The sequence below is a fragment of the Ceratina calcarata genome, unplaced genomic scaffold (genome assembly GCF_001652005.2).
Source record: "Ceratina calcarata isolate Rehan_Ccalc_2016 unplaced genomic scaffold, ASM165200v1 scaffold557.2, whole genome shotgun sequence".
Lineage (NCBI taxonomy): Eukaryota > Metazoa > Arthropoda > Insecta > Hymenoptera > Apidae > Ceratina > Ceratina calcarata.
The window spans coordinates 818000-839958 of NW_017176762.1; the positions used below are offsets into that span (position 1 = coordinate 818000).

Sequence of the window (21959 nt, forward strand, 5' to 3'; positions counted from 1 at the left end):
GATGGTCCTGGGTGCGGACTGTTTAATTATTGTTGAGGTACGTCACTCGCGCTTCCACTATTTGTAATCGAGTACATTGTAGGCGTCGAAGGATATGAACGCTCAATCTCCGTCTGAGACAAGGTCTGCCAGGTTTTTTCACTCGAGCGTGGATCGATGATCTGTCGCATTGTCTACGCCTTGATCCTTATAGATAAGTATAGTAATCGTCAATCGTTCGAGTCACGCCTCAGGTATAATTTTCACTTCTGCCTTGCGCAACCTATATGTATAGATTCCCGTGAGACAAAGTTCGATATACAAATAGAAAATAGAAATAGTGAACAGAAAAGGTCCATCTACTTATGTAGACGTATGTATGTGTAAACATGATTTTAATAGTTTGCCGGGGTATTAATGAATGAAAAATGATGAAGATCAATCTTACGTAACTATGAAAGTTTATTGAAAATTCTTACATTTTCACATTTGATACTTATGAACATACAATTTCGCTTAATTGAAAGGTATCAATTGTTACTTCAGGATTGCATTTCACTATACAAATGGCGTCGACGTTGGTGCTAACTTTACTAATCGTGCAACAATATATTATACTCTGGCGGTTATCGCTGGGAGGCAGTAGAAGCAACAGGTGAAAGGGAACGCAGTTACTTATTGAATTAACAATTTCATAACTTGACGTCAGTTTTCGGTCCCGGTTCATGCTAGAAGTTAGATTTAGAATTTATTAATCTATTCTCGTATTGCCAAAGATAATTAAGAACTCACTTGATACATTCAAATTAATGTTCCTACTGCGATCCCCGAGTATTCGATTTTTTACGTCATTATTTATATGTAACTCTATCTGCGATCATGTTTATATAACTATTTTCTTCGTTATTAGTAGACTTTATTTCCTATGAAAATCAAATGTCATTACGATATTAACACCTGGCGGTTATACCGGGTGGTTACAAGCCATTCAAGGGATTGTATTTTCCTGGTAGAAGCTACATTTATCCTATGTTATTATACATATATATATTATAATTTATACATTAATCCGTTCCTGATACATATTTGGACTTATACGAAATACGAGACGTATACCGAAATTCCACTGTAGTTTTAATAAATGTAATTCTTATACAAAAAGATACATCTGTTTGAAGATGAATTTGGCCTGTAACCACGTAGTGTGACCTCGACGTTCGAAGACATAAGCGTGACCACGACTGGTTAAATTACTTATCCAGTGTCGGAAAACAAAAAATACATTGAAAAGGGCGAGGGGTATAGAACAGAGAGCGCGTTATTTTTCCTGGTTCGTGCGAGAGAGAAATGGACGGTGTACCGTCCAACGGGGAAGTTGATCGTCGAGAATCGTCTGACGTAACGATTATCGAGTCGAACCAATTCAGGCAATTACGACGGTGGGAAAGCGGGCTGAGCTGCGATGGCGACCGGCGAGGCGCGTTCCATTAAGCCGCGTTAATCCCGCGCTATACGTACTCCTTTACTTTACGCGCCGTGCATCCGTTTTACGTCACACGCGCCGCACAATGCACCCGGCAAACGATTATTTCTGGTTCGAGCGTTAACGATTAAACGCAAACTCGCGACTCATCACAAACATCAGATTGTGTCTGATATATCATCACATCATAATCACAGTGAAATTAAAAATTTCATATCTTAACTTATTTTATTTGCTATCACAGTGCTATAATTCATGATATCATCTGTTGATAACGTTGTCAATTGGACGATAGAGAAAAAATACATTCATTGATAGGTTTAATACGCAATTTGTGATATAGCTCCAATGAGTCAGGTATATAACGAATTTGAACACGTCGAAGAACCATAGGTATGAATACAATAAATCTGTTGAGGCTGGTTTCCATGTAACGGAGACGGTGATGTATAATCAATGAGATGATCTAGATTCTGAATCCACGTTCGTGGAACAATCGTTGTACACGTAGCGAGTCCCGTGCGAAACAGGAACGAGAATGCGCGGGAACCGGAATATCCTTGCGACATCCGTTCAAACAGTTATCATTGTCCGTGGATCATCATTTTTTTTCTCGCGATTTTCATCGACGTTACCCATTCGATTTACGTAAACTCTGTAATCAATGAACGAGTTTCTCACACGTTAGAAAAGGAGGAAAGGTAGTATTTTAAAAATTGTGTGCAATCTATGCATGTATTGACTTAAGGTATTAACTGTATAAAATTGTGTTTTCCGCTTTATATAAAATTAAATATATGAGAAACTTGCTTATACAAATAAAAAATATTTACTTATTGGATGTGACGGCGCGATGAGGCCAGTAACCGAGACACGCTCAGTGCTGGTGGTACTTAGTAGTCCCCCGAACACTGAAGACTTAATTGCCAGTAGAATCTTAATGCTGATCACGCGCCTAATTAATTAACTAACCGAGGAAAAAGGAGGCACAGGACTGCTACCCAGCGTCTTCTTTTTCTCCGAGATCGGAGTTTCTAAAAATATTACAGAAAAGAATGACGCGTCAAACAAAAGAATACAATCTATAAAAAAGGAGCTCTGACATCCGTATATTATACGCCCAATGCATTATTTCCACGTTCGCGCATACCGAATGAGCATCTACATTTATATTTTCGTAACTGGACGGTGTCAAGCGTCAGGTAAAATCGGGGAAGAATATATACGACCGTGTTTTCGTCGGTTTATATTTAGATGTAAATTTTCGAATTTGTCGAATAGAGAGGGAACAGGCTTGTTTCTTCTTTTATTATTTTCATCGGGAGCCACAGGCGAAGTGCGCGTAGTCTCGGGACCCTGACATATCTTTTCTCTTTCGACTCTGTCCAGAAGAGAACCACGATTAGATTTCCTCGTGTCGCGCTCGGCCTCCGACATGAATCATATAAGACGCATAAACATGGAACTATGGCTCGGGAATCGAGCGGTCGTCGTCTCCAGTATGATTCTTACGTGTCTTTTCGATACCTGCCGAAACAACAGTGAAAAACAATGATAAATGCAACCCTGCATTCGATCTAATAAAATCGAAGATGAAGCGAAAAATTCAAATTGTAATTTCAGTAGAGAATTCTAATTGAACTGTAATTTATGATACGTATATATTGAGAAGTTTGGTGCTTCGAATCTTGTCGAAGCGAAGGAAACGTGTGAATATACGTTCTGACGGAAACAATTTTACAATACGAAAATCGTTTCCGTTCCTCTCGAGCTGAGAACGGCTGTTGCCGCTCGAAAATATTCCAGCACGATTCAGTTTTACGACCGCGTTGCAAAAGTTTCATGAGGCAACGTTCAATTTAAGAAAAAGAGGAAGCGAGCTCGACATCTTTGTACCGGTTTCCAGCGATGAATACCGTTCTTCATAAAGTGAGTGGAACGAATTTCGCGTTCAGCCCCAGAAATTCGAGATCGGTAATCTACGCGCGATTTCGAAATGTCGAACGTATCGAAAATCATTGACGTCCACCGATGCGGAATAAATCGGGGGAGAGATTCGCGACGCGGGTTTAGGACCGAGAAGAAAGGATCGGGTAGAGAGGAGAGGTTCGTCTGCACGTGGAAAGAGAAATCCGGATCATCCCCTTCGGCCTTGGAAACCCCCGTTCTGCCCGCAGGCGGTGTTTCCGGATGTGCGCGACGCGTGTAAACAAGTGAAAATTAAATTTCAAAATCGGACACCTTTTGAAGCTCGCCCGTTAGCGCGATCTAATTGGAATTTTCGTGCCTACGACACGCTTCTGCCCCTCGGTCTGTTTACCCTACCCAAACGCATAAATATTCATGTTGAAGAGATTAGAGCTGATTTTTCAGATCTATACTAGACCGAGGATCGCAAAAGATCGTCCGCAGGTTCTGAACATCGTCTTGAATGAAAAATAATGTGGGATTCCAGAAAAATAGACAATCTTTCACGAAGATAGCAATTGACGACAAAATTGGCAATTGTCATTGCTGTTGTGATTGTCTAATTGTCGACGAGACTTGAAGAGAAGCAGACGTGTTCATTTCTTTTCATTTATAATAAAGTCTAATAGCCCGTTAAGAAGTCGCTCGTTTATCGCTTAAAATCAACTTTATTCTGCATCTTCTTTGCATTCAAAATCCCAAAATAGTAAGATACGATGCATATCAATATTAAGACAGAAAAATGGATAAATATGTCATTTAATCCTAAAGGGAGAACTGAAAGCAAATTGTAAAGAATTATTCAAAATTATAGTAAGTGCAAAGAATTCCACAATGAAACCGCGGACGCGCGTCGAACTCACGTCTCCTCGCGAGAGGAAATATCGTGTAGCTATCGAATTAGCAAAATTCTTGCATACTATCGAGAATAGGGAGCGGGAGACAGGGGCAGAGACCCGACCCGAGATGCACGCAACGATTCCGCATACGTATATCGTTTCTACCGGCTGCTGGGGTCCTAGGTGGTACTCGGTAGCCGAAACGAGAGGAACTCACGGTTCGCGAAGTGAGTCAGAGCGAGATGGCACGAGAAATAGTCGAGGGCTAACGAAGGGTGACGGAATAAGCCGAGAGGACTTTGGTTAACAAACGAGACGAAGACAGTGCGATAGGCACTCGACGGAACGGACAGAGACGCGAAACGGAGTCACGACAACCCAATGGGGTGGGGGACTCCAAAGAGGGGTCACACGCGACACTGGCGCCCTCTGGACGGGGCACCGCCGAAGGTGAGGTTAGTCTGTCGCTAGCCGTCCGAGAACGATACACGTTCTGCCGATTTCCACCCCCGTTCGGTTATACCACCAAAAACACGCGCGAACAGTGGCTGCGGGACGTGACCTATCATCGTGTATCGAACCTAATCACGGCTGTGATTTGATTTATCGAATCGCGACTCGTAACTCGTATCAGTTTCACCCCTATGATTTTGCAAGTGGCACGCTCGGCTCCAAAGAGATCGGCGAGCGTTGCATAGCGTGTTCGTTCTAATCATCTCGTGTTTAGTGAGAATTTTACAGTGCTTCATATCGTAATAATCGTACGGGGAACTGTTCGCGGATCACTCGAGACGATAGATAAATATGTATCGGGAAAATGTATGTGGAAATGAGTGAAATGACAGAAGTCCGATGGTGAAGAGAAGCAGTCGGACAACGTTCGTTCGCACCCCACCGGCCGTCATGGTCAGTGTTCGACGCAGCGGACAGGATAGAGGCAATTTGAGCGAGTTTAACAGAGTTTAAAGTGCTCGACGCGAACCGGACCGACACGGATTCTATCTGGCGATCCTCGACCGAGCGAAACACGACGAAAAGCGACGGCGGAAAGGCCGTGAGAAAAGGAGCGGCCACGTTTAACCGCGGGATCAGCCGGGCCCGTGCCGCTCGCTCCTCTCTCCGCGAATCGAAGTACACCTTTCCATCTTCGAACGTCTACGCATAATCTATTTTGTCGCAAACTTCTCATATAAACTTTGTTCCCACATAAGTACCGGTGGCACCAGCGACGACGAACGACGTTAGACAATTACGTGCGATCGTGTGGAACGCTATGTGCCGACGGCTCGGCCAATTTTCAACGGTTCTCTCGCCGTCCGGTCCTTCGAGTCCCATCGTATGAGACGCGACTCGAGAATGGAGGTATCGAAGCTGTTACACGCGTCGCAAAGAGGAAAACGCCATATGCTCGTGACAGAATTGAACCGGTGATAAGGCATCGACTGCGAGGTCTCGGAACGAAGTGCAGGCTGCAATTTTTTTATCGCGTACGCTTACTCAAGAGACAGTATACACGCGTACCCCGTTTTTATATGCTTATCATCGGACGTTCTGTCACTGGATACTCGTCAACTTTTGTGATATTAGGAAACCTAGTGCAATCGGCGAATCTGGAGTGTGAACTTGTGAATATATTCTTTTCGTCGCGCGGATGTAAACGTCCGAGCGGTAGTGTAAGGTGTATACATTTACGGTGATTGTGTTTACCTTGTCCTTTTGGTTGCTCACCGATAGTGGTTCTGCAAATCTCGCATCGATGATAGTGTTTCTTGGAAACGGAGGGAACGCTCACCGAGTTTCCTTTAAAATATGAGGAGAGCGTCTAGCCGTGTGACCAGAGGGAATTTGATTTCGAGCGAAAATGTATCTCACGCACGCGTTCTTGGTACTCCTTCTGGCAGCCAGCTCGAGGTGCGTCTCTCTTAATTAAATGAAAATTTTCGTAGCGTGACAAATTCGATGCGTTTCGAGGCGTTTCAGATTCCATCGCTACTTATGACACTGATTTTTATTCAACTTTTATTTCTACGTAATCTTGTCATAAAAGTGCAATTAAAATTTCCATAAATATGCCGTCTACTTATTACTGCATACGCATTCGAGTTTTTTCGGTGCATACATCTTGTCAGGTTAAAACGGAGTCTGATATATTAATGCGTACTCGTATAGTTCGCGCAGTTTATCGCTTGGGAAATGTGCATAGGCATGCGTGCAAAAAGTGTCGCGTCCAATGTAAAAAGTTGACGCTACGACTGGGAACCGGTATTATAAATATTGATTGTTTCAATAGTTAACACGCGGCGGTTCATTGGTCTCGCGTTGCCTTGATGAGAGTCGACGAATGGAGAACTGTGAGAAACTGATCGGGAGGGTTCGCGTTTCCATGGCTGTATGCTTGCTAAAATGATCGATTGGTCGCCGGTTTTCAAAACATCCTCAATACTGTTTTCATTCTGCACGAAACTATTGCCTGTAATTCATTCAGATTTCTTTCACATTGTAGGACACTTGTAAGCTTTCATATTTTTTAAGCAAAGTCCGTTTATTAAATTCGTATATCATTAAGATGATTTTATCTTTGCTCGCGACAGAATTCGTCTTATTAAACAGCTATAAGTAGAACTTTTATGCTCGGATGAACAGGAATTAGAGTGGGAACGTTTCCTAGCAGAGCCTCTTCGGCTCGTGTATACAAGCAACTTGGAAAATGTCTTACTGCCGTGTAACTTGTTTATATGCGTGGGAAAAATTCTTGGAGCCGAGTAGTCGTCGATTCAGAGTAAATTGTACATGGAACCCGTGTTCAATGTAAATCCAATTATAACATTTCGTTCAATGTATTTACAATTCTTTGTAAAATTCCAGCACAACTTATTTAAGCACCTTATTTATCAAAGTCAATTTATCAATCATGTTACATTTCTTGTACACAATTGACAGTATACGTCCATGACATTGCAGTGGCCCCCGTGTTTGTTCGTACATACTGTGTAATCGACACAAATTTCTTCCATCAAACTTGCCGGCAACATTGCGAATCATTCTCATTCTCTTATACTTCACACTTTTCTCGACGGCGCAAAGAAGCCGGTCGTTCACTCTCTCTCTCTCAAGAATCTCGTCCGAGTCAAAGGGGTACAATTAACTCTGAAAGGCTCGATCAAGCGAGTATTAACTATTAATTTATCGCCTTGATCAATCGCTGTTTCGTCACAAACCGTTTTAATCGATCGGCCTCGTTGTACAGAGCGAATTAATAAAAACAAGCATTCGAGACAATGAATTTATTATTTATTTCTTACACAAGCTTTTGATTTCACAGAAATTGTTGGATGATTTTTTATACTTGAACAAATGAAAATCGACTATCACTAGGGTTGTATAACAGAACATTATGTTGTTTCTCGTTGACTCACCTGTATATATGCGCGTGCATGTGTTGTAATATGAAAGCTACAATTTGAACGTATCGTTTGATTCACAGATGCATGTGCTCGAGCGGATACACTGGCCAGAATTGCGAGAACGAGTATATTCCCTGCGACCCGTCGCCGTGTAAAAATGGGGGCACGTGTCGTCCGACGATCGATGGTTTGGATTACGAGTGCAGCTGCCTCGAGGGTGAGTTTTTAAATTGTCTCTTCTCAATTTCAATTATATTCGTGACCACGCGATTCTTGGCTATAGTCAATGTCAGTGATTCACCTTTTGAAAGCTTAACGCAAGATAACAGGAGTACTTTGAATATTTTCATCTGAATGAAATTTGTGTAGGATTCGAAGATCAGGGAGCGAGTTACAAATGGTAGAACATTTAATGCTTCTTAAAGAGAATAAAAATAACTTTATTCATGACGAATTCGTCCGCACTGTGAGTCGATTATGCTCGTACTGATCTCTAAGAACTATTTCAATTATTTAATGTCATGGAAACTAAATCTCCTAGACCTAAGCCAGTTTCTATTGACTAAAGGGCCCGATCCCATAACAAAATTGCACTAGTCGTTTTTAAATACGAATGTAATGCATTCATTTACGTACATAGTTCATTGAATAGATATTTTAATTGAATTATATATGTTATGCGTAGATTTAAAACGAATTCAGATTACTGATATTTTCTATCTGCCAAGATGAATGAACGCTATTGGATTTGAAAGACGAAACTGTTTGCGCATGGGGCAATTTCTTTCGCTCTGTCATAAAGGATATTACAGGATATTGTCACGAGTGTAATTTAAACCGAATCTGTATACGTAACCAAAGGTATTATCGTTACCAAGGACTTAGAAACAATTAAAGTAATTATCGAAACTCGAATAAAAGTGATGTCGCCCTTATTCAGAGGATTCCCATAAGAGTTCCGTGTCGCGTTCGTTCTCAAGCCTCCCTCGCGATCTTCGGGTGCCATTTCCTCGCGGTTGTTTCTCACGAATTGAAAAGATCGACAGCGTGTCCGTCTGCCGTTTCTCCTTGAACTGGTTTTCGCGGAGAACCGCGTGGAATGCGTTCTGAAGAGAACAAAGATTACCGTCTGACCACCGATTCGCCATTTCGGCGCGAACCACTACGTATACTACCTCTTTTCGAAGAAATCGCGTTCCACGTTCCACTCTGTTTACGACGGCAAGAAAGCCCGTCTATCCCCCTCTCTCTCTCTCTCTCAAAATTGCACTAGTCGTTTTTAAATACGAATGTAATGCATTCATTTACGTACATAGTTCATTGAATAGATATTTTAATTGAATTATATATATTCTACGCGTAGATTTAAAACGAATTCAGATTACTGACATTTTCTATCTGCCAAGATGAATGAACGCTATTGGATTTGAAAGACGAAACTGTTTGCGCATGGGGCAATTTCTTTCGCTCTGTCATAAAGGATATTACAGGATATTGTCACGAGTGTAATTTAAACCGAATCTGTATACGTAACCAAAGGTATTATCGTTACCAAGGACTTAGAAACAATTAAAGTAATTATCGAAACTCGAATAAAAGTGATGTCGCCCTTATTCAGAGGATTCCCATAAGAGTTCCGTGTCGCGTTCGTTCTCAAGCCTCCCTCGCGATCTTCGGGTGCCATTTCCTCGCGGTTGTTTCTCACGAATTGAAAAGATCGACAGCGTGTCCGTCTGCCGTTTCTCCTTGAACTGGTTTTCGCGGAGAACCGCGTGGAATGCGTTCTGAAGAGAACAAAGATTACCGTCTGACCACCGATTCGCCATTTCGGCGCGAACCACTACGTATACTACCTCTTTTCGAAGAAATCGCGTTCCACGTTCCACTCTGTTTACGACGGCAAGAAAGCCCGTCTATCCCCCTCTCTCTCTCTCTCTCTCTCTCTCTCTCTTTTTGCAGTCGCTTAAAACTGTTGCGCAACCTTGTCTCGGGGAATGATAGCGCGTGGGGGCGAACAAACGTGTCGGGAAAAGAACAGGCAGGAATGAAAGGGAAGAAGAATGCGGGGGACAATGATTAGCCGGTGCAACAGGTACGACTTGAGTCGAGCGACGAGGGGTGCCACGACGACGTGGCCATTTATGCGCGCGTACTTACTATACTACACGGTGGATGGTTAATGTAAAGCCTAGGGTCAGCCTAGCGTGGCCTTCTCGCTGGCCGGAACACAATGCGTGATCCTGTCGTTCCCAGGCGGACCACAACCATAGCGACCCCACCTTCCATGATTCTCCTTCCTCCTGCTCCACCTTCGCCTCAGTCTTTTACGTCGCTTTGCCTTCGTTCGCGCGCGCCTTTTCCCGTTAAAGGGATCGCCACGAACCCTTTCTCCAATCTCATGCTTCTTATTCTCGTGACCAGATTTTCGTCGCTGCGGTGTCACCATTTGCGCCTTGTTACAAAATTAGGTTTACATACATCTCTGCAATATTGTGTGATTTAGCGTTTCAACCTCGAGCAATAATGTCGCGGCTCAAGTATTTATTACATTTGGCTGTAATTCGCTTCAAGAATTTCGTTAATGCTGCTTCTCCTCATCCATCCACCAGGGAAGGAAATAACCAGCCTTTGAGGCTGGCCTCGACGACGAGGTATTTGTAAGAAGCTCGTAGCTGTTCTCCTTTGGAACGATTCGCTCCGAATGATTTGCTCGCATAGTTAGTCGTAATGGTTCAATTTGCAACACCGAGCTTGCATCCCGGCTTGCATGTTCTCCCTTCTTCCTATTCTTTCCTTCCTTCCACCACGCTTTTTGCTTAGTTTCTGTGAAAAGTTGGCCTTTCCGGCTATCCTCAAGTCGAAGCCTGCAACTCTCCCGTAGCGCAGGACTAGCTTCAGCCTTTCCTCTAGTCAATTTGGTCGTACAGGATAGTAGTAATGGTTCAATTTGCAGCATCCCGCATTCTCGGCTCCTCCATCTCCGCGTTTTCTTCTCCGCTTCGTGTCGAGCACGAGCCACCTTGCTTTTACTCGCTACCTCTACCTACCCATCTTTCTTTCCTCTATCCTGCGCACGTTTTCTGGCTTGTGCGAGAGCATCGTCCCTTCTGGCTCCGAGGACGACCTGAACCGGGCCGGATATTTCCCTGGTCGACGATCCGATCACGCCTCCTCCATTCCATTCCGCTAATTAGAAACCGCTCTATCGAGCACCGGTTAAACGATTAACCGCACGCCCATAGATTAATCGGCCGCGCTCACCGAGATGGGAGACGAACCCCACGCCACCCCGTAGCTCGTTTTCTCCAGATATACCAAGCCTCGTGTGCTGTTGCTCGTGCAGGTTCTATTTCTCGTGTTACCCCTCTAAATTGAATCCTCCTCCGCGATCGCGGCAAAGGAACACGACCAGGCTTCTGTTGCTCCCCCGATCTTGATATTTAGATGTACGTTTAAATACCGAACCTTGGTAATTTGAACGCTTCTATTAGATTATAAAATGCGTGCTCGTTCTTACACCTCTACGACTTAAATCATCTCGTTTTTGCAAATCAAAGCTCATGAAATATTGTTACGTTACGTACACTTAAGAATATTAGAAAAATAAAATCGTGAGATTCTCCTCATCCATCCACCAGGGAAGGAAATAACCAGCCTTTGAGGCTGGCCTCGACGACGAGGTATTTGTAAGAAGCTCGTAGCTGTTCTCCTTTGGAACGATTCGCTCCGAATGATTTGCTCGCATAGTTAGTCGTAATGGTTCAATTTGCAACACCGAGCTTGCATCCCGGCTTGCATGTTCTCCCTTCTTCCTATTCTTTCCTTCCTTCCACCACGCTTTTTGCTTAGTTTCTGTGAAAAGTTGGCCTTTCCGGCTATCCTCAAGTCGAAGCCTGCAACTCTCCCGTAGCGCAGGACTAGCTTCAGCCTTTCCTCTAGTCAATTTGGTCGTACAGGATAGTAGTAATGGTTCAATTTGCAGCATCCCGCATTCTCGGCTCCTCCATCTCCGCGTTTTCTTCTCCGCTTCGTGTCGAGCACGAGCCACCTTGCTTTTACTCGCTACCTCTACCTACCCATCTTTCTTTCCTCTATCCTGCGCACGTTTTCTGGCTTGTGCGAGAGCATCGTCCCTTCTGGCTCCGAGGACGACCTGAACCGGGCCGGATATTTCCCTGGTCGACGATCCGATCACGCCTCCTCCATTCCATTCCGCTAATTAGAAACCGCTCTATCGAGCACCGGTTAAACGATTAACCGCACGCCCATAGATTAATCGGCCGCGCTCACCGAGATGGGAGACGAACCCCACGCCACCCCGTAGCTCGTTTTCTCCAGATATACCAAGCCTCGTGTGCTGTTGCTCGTGCAGGTTCTATTTCTCGTGTTACCCCTCTAAATTGAATCCTCCTCCGCGATCGCGGCAAAGGAACACGACCAGGCTTCTGTTGCTCCCCCGATCTTGATATTTAGATGTACGTTTAAATACCGAACCTTGGTAATTTGAACGCTTCTATTAGATTATAAAATGCGTGCTCGTTCTTACACCTCTACGACTTAAATCATCTCGTTTTTGCAAATCAAAGCTCATGAAATATTGTTACGTTACGTACACTTAAGAATGTTAGAAAAATAAAATCGTGAGATCTCGAAGGTCTTTCCTTAATCCCTCTAATTACTAGGTGTTTCGCCAGTGCTACACGCTCTAACAATTAAATGATACTTTTTCTCCGGAAAGTCTTAACTTATGGAGTTGTATAGGAAGAGATTCGAAACACGTCCGATTAGATACGCGACCCGCGATCCGCGTCTTAAGTCTCGACTTAATTTCCCATCGTTCCCGTTGGACACGAGTCGGTTCGTGGTCGATTCAATTAAGCCGATTGATCGGGAATCGATTTTAGCCGCGATCTCGTGTCGGTGGACGGTATACACGCGCAGCAGGCGCGGTCGTCCTCACGGAAAACGCGATCCCCCTGCTCGCGTTCGTGTTGCGAGTGGCGAAACACGACGAGGAAGAACGTGCCGGACGGTTATACGTACGGCGTTCCGGCTGATTTATGCCAACACGCGGGTATAAAGTGCGTTACCGGTCAGGGGAGCTGGCCTGAGTTAGGGGCACGCGTTGCTTTCGCCGTTTCTGGCTCCCTTCCGCAAGCTGCCGTTACGCAATCCGCGAGGGTTTATCGCTAAACGCATCACGCTTGAACTGAGGAATTTTTGTGACAACTAAACGGATTTCGCGACGTAATACCATTATTTCATTGTACTCTAATCGAATTTAAGTAGTCCTTTCTTTAATACATTCAAAGCAATTGCAAGTACATACGTCTTGTAAATTTAAAACAAAATCAGTCGTATCATAACGAAAACTCTAATTCGAAGTGCTGGATACAGAATGTATTAATCGGAATCTCCTAGAAATTCAGGTTTCATAATCCATTAGACGTTTACAAATTCTCTACAAGATGCTCACCGAATGAAGATTTGCATAAGATACTCCAAAGGCAAACATACATAATTTCATGTTTTCTATGATGTAAGTATTTAATCATTCGAAGCGATCGTTTCATAATCATGATATAAACTACACTTTCCTCGTTTACTTTAGCAAATTGATTGAGCACTGCACAAATTTCATCCGTGAGATAAATAAAGCAGTCGCTTACAAGATGCGTGCACGCACGCGTGTGGATAGGAATTAATGTCGAACCGTGGTTCAATAAACGTCGAGCTGGCCGATTTTCTCTCGGTATTTACAACGGTATACACGAGTTTTATCGCCGGACGGGTCATCCTACGCGTCGATAATTCGCGCATAGCATGTGCAGTCCCGTTTCGAAGAAGCGGATTTTTCGACACCTCCGCGTTACATTGTTCTGCCGTTTTAATTAAAACCGCGTGGCACCTCTGTTTCGAGATTCTTAGCTCGTTCCGTCGCGAGGCGAATAATTAATGGCCGAAGGAACATCTGGTCGCGGAGGAAGCGCGCACGATGACATCTTAACAAGAGAGTGTCGCATCCTCGTACCACCATTCTCGCTTAACTTTATTCCGGCGACGCTTGGGTTAGCTGTCTTTCTTGGTCTTGTCTTCTCGTGGGTGGTTGACACGTTGCTGAACGCGGCCAAGTGAGAACGCTGACACTGACTGGCGTAATCTACTTTTATACTATTAAGAATGCAACTTTCATTCGTTCCACTGATTCAAGGAATTTTATTTTTTTACATTGAAAAACTGCATCGATTACGTTGATGAAATTATCTCTTATCGATCCTCGTTTTTCTAATCATGACTACTGGTTGGATAGTTGATCATCACGTAAGTTCGAAATTTAATGAAGTAAAAAATTAAAATTACACAATCCACCTGCTCGTACCTTAACGAAAGATGAAATGTTGTGCGATGAGAGGGTGATGCTTTTTGAGGAATGGAATTGAAATTTCGCGTGGCCGAGGATATTTGCTTGCTCGATGAAACTCCCCATGGTCCGTTCCGAGTACATTTGCAAGGCAATGATTACTGGTCTGATGTCTTTTTTGCTGCGCTACCAGCGAACGAGATTGTTACTAAGTTGAACGGCGGTAGCGAAGAGAAAATGGTGATTTAGCCTGGTTGGTTGAATTGCAGGCAAAAAGATGCTGCAGTTTCTCATATTTGGTATTGATTTCTTTTCCGTTGTTGTTGCGGATCGTAAATTGTCATGAGATAATTCTAATCTTCAGATCTCGAATTTCCCTCGTGAATAAAATTCTTCTGATAAAAATATAATTCATATCTGAACGAAGGTCGCATTGTCAGCCTCGTTTATGACCTGATCTTGAGGAATGGGAGTCAGTGTTGAGCATATCGTGAGATTTCTTGTAACTAGGCATCTAGGCGAGTGACGTCACAGCTAGGGATGTCCTATTGTTCCGAAGCACAAACAATAGAACATCCCCATGTGTGACGTCATTCGCGAATGCTTCTAGATGCCTAGTTACAAAAAGTCCCACGATGTGCTCAACACTGATGGGAGTGTCAAAGAAAAAAATGAATAAGACTGTTGGAGAAAAGGGCTACCGAGGGACACGTATCATCTCGGTCGGCGCTGGCAGTGGTCTCGAGACAGTGACAGATAATGGTCGTTGTTGTCCGTGGCGAGGATATCGGTATACCTTACTGGTGGTATTTCGTTCTCATAACAGGCCAGCGTGGGCAACGATAAATGAGTTCGAGCCACGGAACTAGGCAACCTAGAGCTTCTTCTCTGAACTTCTCAAAAGACACTGTCCGTGTCTCGTTACCTACTAGCTACTCTACAACAGTCCCTCCTACAACTCCCTCGCTCAGTCGCGCTCCACGACTTTGCGAACGTAATAGAACTATTTTCCCGGCGGATCGTATCAAATTTCGTGGCAATCCGTGGCTCGGCGGGGAAGCAACACCGTGCCTTTCTTTATAAACCTGATCCATCGCAGGTGATCGCGGAAAGGAAAATTGAATTTACCGTAGACGGTCGTTTTCAGAGAAATTTGAGAAGATGCCGATTTTTACAAGAAAATAAGTAATTTCGTGTACGATCAGTAAACGCACCGTGACGTAAATTAAAGAGTCAACCTTTTTTTTAATAATGTATAGTATTCGGTTACAGAAACGTATTACAGAGTAATTGTCGATCGTGTATCAAGATTTCTGCTTAGTGAAATAAAAATGGTGGTGGTATATTATTGGAAATTTTATCTATCTCGGTGCGAACCCTATGTATTAAAAAGAAACTTAGTCACCCCCAAGGGAAAGACTGTTTCCCTGTTGCCATTTAATCGACTCTGCTCCACTTGTACAAACGACGCGGCTTTCAATTACCCACCGACAGTTCCGATTTTCCCACGATTTCATCGAATCGCACAGATGCGACTGCGAACCCTTTTCTCTTCGGACGGGGGAGGACAGTGGGGGAGGGGGGGGAGTGAAGCAGCACCGCGACGCGACGCTCCCCGGGAGAATTCGGCGAAAATCAGGGGCGAGCGATGCAATGCATAATGCAAAGCTGCTGCCCGCTCGTAAAGCATAAGCGGCTCCATTATGTCGTGGAAGGTGAGTCGTGACAGGGCCGTATCCACGAGTGCCACTCGACAACGGCCACTCTTTCTCTCTTCGGACAAGGGGAGAGGGAGAGTGAGGCCCCTTTTTGTTCGAATCTCTTTCTCTCTCCTCGGGAGAGAGGAATGATAAATCCACACCCACGCGGTGTAAACCGAGCCTCCTCGCACGAGGCGATGGTGAGTAGCCGTGGTAGCGACTCGACCCCGCCCGTGTTCCGTCCATGCTCCTTTTGTATGTGAGCGTGCGTTGTTACAGGGATATAAATCTGGATTAATTTAATGCATCCGTTGAATCTCAATAACGATCGGCGGCGGAGGTGGCGTACAGTGGCTCGCAAAAGTATTCGAACGCTTGTCACCGAAAAACTTTTGTACTAGTCGATACACGCACTTTGCACTCGTGCAATTGATCAAGTGCATAGCTAACGTTCATTTTTCAATAGTAACCGACGAATTGAATTATGCGTCAATTCGCCATGTTCAGATCTCGTTAACTCGTTTGCCATAATTATGTTTCATATAAATCCAGGGACATTTTCAAGATTCGTTCTTGAAGAGATACAATTCTTCTATCGCAGAATTTTTGCGTAAGATTTGATTCAATTTCGTAAAATAAACCTGTTGCAACGATGTATATGTATATAATAAAATCGCGAGAAAGTGTCGATAGAAAATGGTCGAGACTCTCCAAGCTACACAGTCCGCTGTGCGAAAGCCGTGAAAGGCGAAGGAGCGGGGAAACGTTGGTCGAATTAGGAAACTAGTCCACAAAACCCGATGCTTTAGCAAAAAGTAGAGAGTAGGTAAGCTCGCAAGGGAATTCCTCTGTCCGAGCACGAGTTAGCGATGAAACGTTTGGTAGAATAGAACAGATGCAAAGGAGATTCTCTGGTCGAAACAATGGGACCCCATTGATAGAGGAGGGGAAGCGATCTCCATAGAAAGGGACCACACCCCGTAGAAGGAGACCGGACCGGCTCTTAACGGCCTGAAAGTCGTTTCAAGGACATGCAGAGGCAAAAAACGGGTTACAATCTTATAGATGGTTTAAAACACCTTAAAGTATCGAATTTCATGCCTCCTCGCACGAGGCGATGGTGAGTAGCCGTGGTAGCGACTCGACCCCGCCCGTGTTCCGTCCATGCTCCTTTTGTATGTGAGCGTGCGTTGTTACAGGGATATAAATCTGGATTAATTTAATGCATCCGTTGAATCTCAATAACGATCGGCGGCGGAGGTGGCGTACAGTGGCTCGCAAAAGTATTCGAACGCTTGTCACCGAAAAACTTTTGTACTAGTCGATACACGCACTTTGCACTCGTGCAATTGATCAAGTGCATAGCTAACGTTCATTTTTCAATAGTAACCGACGAATTGAATTATGCGTCAATTCGCCATGTTCAGATCTCGTTAACTCGTTTGCCATAATTATGTTTCATATAAATCCAGGGACATTTTCAAGATTCGTTCTTGAAGAGATACAATTCTTCTATCGCAGAATTTTTGCGTAAGATTTGATTCAATTTCGTAAAATAAACCTGTTGCAACGATGTATATGTATATAATAAAATCGCGAGAAAGTGTCGATAGAAAATGGTCGAGACTCTCCAAGCTACACAGTCCGCTGTGCGAAAGCCGTGAAAGGCGAAGGAGCGGGGAAACGTTGGTCGAATTAGGAAACTAGTCCACAAAACCCGATGCTTTAGCAAAAAGTAGAGAGTAGGTAAGCTCGCAAGGGAATTCCTCTGTCCGAGCACGAGTTAGCGATGAAACGTTTGGTAGAATAGAACAGATGCAAAGGAGATTCTCTGGTCGAAACAATGGGACCCCATTGATAGAGGAGGGGAAGCGATCTCCATAGAAAGGGACCACACCCCGTAGAAGGAGACCGGACCGGCTCTTAACGGCCTGAAAGTCGTTTCAAGGACATGCAGAGGCAAAAAACGGGTTACAATCTTATAGATGGTTTAAAACACCTTAAAGTATCGAATTTCATATCACCCCGGGAAACGCCAAACAGTTGACTCGAATAAAACAAAATTGTATTGAATTATTTCAAGCATACGTTCATTCCATTCGAATAGTCATAGTGAAACACAATCGAATGGTGATTTCTCAAATAATCCAAATACTTTATTCGAATAACATCCAAGCCTGGAGAGTCATTGACTCCCTCGTAAAGCCGCAGAGTGCGGCGCGCGCCCTGGTACTTTATTCTTCCTTTTCGTCCACCTCCTCTTCTTCTTCCTCGTCTTCGTAACCCCTTCCACCTCCTTTTTCTCGGACTGCTCTTTTTCCATCGGTTCTTATTCCCCGCTTTCGATACCATCTACGCCAACCCTCTCGCGCGTACTCTTCATATTTTACCATTACCATATCGGGTTCTCCTCGATTCTCCTTCGCTCCGCTGCGTTTTATTCGGTCTCTTATTAAATATAGTTATACGTAGATGCGCTCGCGCATCTTCGATCGTTGCTCCGATCATTTCAGTACATTTTCCCTGTTGCCAGTTAGATAGTACCATCGTCTTCCAGGTTTAAATCGAGAATATCATTTCAAGCGGAATTAAATTTTTTTATTTCCTACTGTCTTATCCGAAAGATTACGTCCAGCTTATTCGATTATCCGCTGCATTCGATCAATACTATGCTGTTTCCGATTTCTCAGATTGGCGGTAGGAAAATCGTTACCGAACTCGCGTCGAATTAGATAATCCGCAGGGTCGTAAAACGCGGTAGCCGGGTAGTTAATCATTGTCCGCATTAACGGGTAACTACTATGCAACGCGTGGATGATCGCGACCCGGTTCCGTGGCATCGGTAATTTCCTACGGCGCGCGTTAACACTCGCTCCTCTCCGCTCCGCCTGACCGAGAAAATTGCGTTCGCGCGCGCTGCCGAGCGCTCAGCCATTTACATAGCTTCAACGCGGAAGCAGAGCTTCGATCGAAGATGTCAGGTATTTGTAAATAAAATCTCAGTTTCCGATTAAAACGGGCATTGGGTTATCGTACACAGCTGATAATTGAAAGACAATTGGCAACTAGTTTTTAACATTCATTATTTTATTATTCTATTATAATGTACACGCTTATAGATTTCGAGTTGCATATTCATTTATGATTCAATTACCTTGATTATCCATTCTTAAATCATGTATTAAGAATTACACAAAATTACAAAATTCTCTCATTGTCTCTCATTTTGTTTTTATAAATGAAATGAAAATTCTACATAAAAATTCGACATAAGAATTCAAGATTTAATAACCTTTTTAATAGGCTCGCAAAATTTCTAAAATTTTGTAAAATTGCGAAAAATACTTCAAATAAAAGTTGTTTTCCTTCTAATTTCGATATTTAACGTGTTACGTATGATTATTTGGCATTTTATTGATGTTGACAAAATCCGACCATCCCAGCGTCGAAACGTTAGACTCCCCTTCTGGGGAAACTAAGACCTGCAGGATCTGGTCTCGTGTCAGATCTGTTTCTATGAACAAGCGTCGTTAGCATTTGTGCGGTCGGGTAAGAAACGCGCGATGTAGAAGAAAGCTTGACTCGGTCGTCCCTTTTTCACGTAATTTCATTATTTCGCGATGCGAGAGATAGCGGTCGTCAGCCCGGGACAACAAGAGCATAAGCCGGTAGAAAAAGGACGAGGAATCCGAAGAAAGAGAGGTGGAAGAGAAGAATCCGAGAGAGCTCGCGAGCCGCGGAGAGAGGAAGTCGCCGGTCGCAAAGATTAGAGGAAGGAACATGCGCACGAGCGAGCGCATCTCGAACGATTCGTCGTCTCGATATCGTCCACGAAACGTGACTTCCACCCTCTTACCTCTTTTTTCTTCTCTCATTCCTAACAACCGTAGGACGCTGCAGGGAAATTAATTGGTTCTGTTTTTACTGGGATTCTAACACGGGTTTCGTTTCGCGTTTCTTATTCCATCTTAAATGAGTCAGTTCTCAGATCGAACGACTCGTGGAAAAACTTGCCTCGAAGAAAGGAAATTTTTAAATGGAAATTGCAAGAAAAATTGAACAACTTTTATATTGCTTCAATTCATTAATTCATTATCGACGATTTTGAAGGACAGGACGTATATGTAATTTACTCGAAAGACTTTCGCATAGCACAGTGACACAGAAATAAGTGGCGAGAACATTCGAGATCGGATATTTTCAATACCTGAGTTCCTGTATACAAAAAGTTGGTCGTGCACACAAAGAACGTGTAACATTCTGATTAACGATCTAATAGGGATTCCGCATCCCGATAGGAGAAATCGCGCATAAGTCAGCCGGGAGAATTCTTATCCGCGGCGCTATCAGCCGGAGTTTGAAAGCTGGAATCCGTTGGAGAATTCCGGAAAACGGGTAAACTCGGAAACCTGGCAAGGCATCGCGTCTCACATTATATATTCGTGACTGTTAATCACGCCGGGGGACGGTTTAACAAATCGTCGTGGATGAAACACGCGTGATTCATCCGCAAGCGCGCGTGTCCGCCGCGCCGCGCCGTGCCTCGCCGAGCAATCGTAACTCTCTTTAATTGCAACTGTATACAGGCGCTGGGGCAGCTCGTTACAAATTCGCGTTATCGCGTCCGATATTTCAGTTCCGCTTACTGAAATTCCGTACAGATGTTCCAAATTCTTACTCGTTTGTGATCTGCTAGATTTTAATTATTTATGGCCTGAAATGTTGATCTCACTTCTTCCCAGTTTTAAAAATTGATACATTCGTTCGACGAGTTGTTGAATTTTACATAAATGGACGGATTTCTTGCATCATTTATTGTAGAACAAATGAACACTTCCGGTTGCTGTAATTTAAGGTTTAAATTTCAATGCTTTGTCATTGTTTTTATGTAAGTAATGGTAATAGTAATTTTATGTAAGAGTTCTTATTTTCATATCCAGACTACTTAAGAAATCTACAGAGATATAATCGATTGACTTTTTCAATTAATTGTTCAGAGGACTTCCTTCTTGCTCATAGAAATTTATGCAATTTTAACATATCCAGTTTCAAACTCGATGTCGTGCGATAATCGCAGGTTGATGAATAGCGTCGAAGTTAATCGTGTGTCCAAATCGATGCTATCGTTCCTTACGCAACTCTCGGTCTAAGCACATTCCACGGAATCGCGCTTCCTGCTCGTAAATTCGATTCCCCAACACGCTAACAAATCTCACCCGTGTTTCTTGGGAGTACCTTTGATCAAAGAATATAAAATTTACGAATGAAATACATTCACGCCGAATCATAGAAAGTCTTTAATCAAGTGATCGGTTCCTTTTTAATGAGTCTCTCGATTGATAAATTCTGTAAACAGTTTCGCTTGAAAGATACGCGAGAAGACGAGAACGAGAACGTACATCCTTTTTTCTTTTTATTAACGCAACTTTCGACCGACATTCGATTTAATTAATAAAACAGTTAATGCACGTGTGAAGGAAAAGGTTGCCATACGTGGATGTGGGAAGAAGCTTCTCCCGCGTAATTGGCGAAGGAACGTTCGCCCATGAGAAAAAGTTCGATGCAGCCCGCTAATTGGCGGATCACGAACGAGCGAAAATTGCGCGCGATAATTATAACGAAGAAGGGAAAAAATAAGGTTGAGACAATCGCGATTCGTCCCAGCGGCGATTTATCATCGATTTTTGCAACGCTCGTCACTCGAATTATTATATCTCCTCAACAGAAAAATTGTCCATGAGAAATTCGTTTTTCTACTTGCAACAAAATAAAAAGCAAATTTTTCGCTATTTTTCATTTTTGGAGATAAGTTTATAACTTTTTAAATCTTTCATCTATTCTTATCCAGCATCCAATTTTTTCAATTTTTTTTCTGTTCCACAATCGAGGAATGCTGGTAGTTTTGAAATGAAATCGTTAACTGGGTCTGTGTGCGAACGATTCGTTCGGCTTGTGAGAAACCGAGACGCTCGCCGCGCGAACGGAAGTGACGCTACAATTATGAGTCGACTAATTAACGAAATCCCTAGGAATTTAATTAACAGTTTTTGTCGATTACGCGCAGATTTTCACACGATTCTTAATACTCTTCATTCATTTTTTCCTTAAACTATCTCTGCAAAACGCGAACTTGACTGATATCTTAAAATTGTATGAACCCTTACATAAAAAAAATGGCAAAGCATTGAAATTTTACAGGTACTAAATATTACATTAATAAAACAC

At 43.3% G+C, this 21959-nt stretch overlaps 1 protein-coding gene across 1 annotated transcript in view; it reads left to right on the plus strand.

Annotated features, from left to right (window-relative positions):
- The window catches only part of LOC108629208 (neurogenic locus Notch protein-like), a gene marked incomplete at its 3' end in the record, with an annotated part of 126567 nt that overhangs the window by 80600 nt on the left and 24008 nt on the right, over positions 1 to 21959 (plus strand). Inside the window, exon 5 of the mRNA XM_026817117.1 lies at positions 7754 to 7890. Within this exon, the coding sequence (XP_026672918.1) occupies positions 7754 to 7890 (137 nt within the window). The remainder of the gene's footprint in view (positions 1 to 7753; positions 7891 to 21959) is intronic.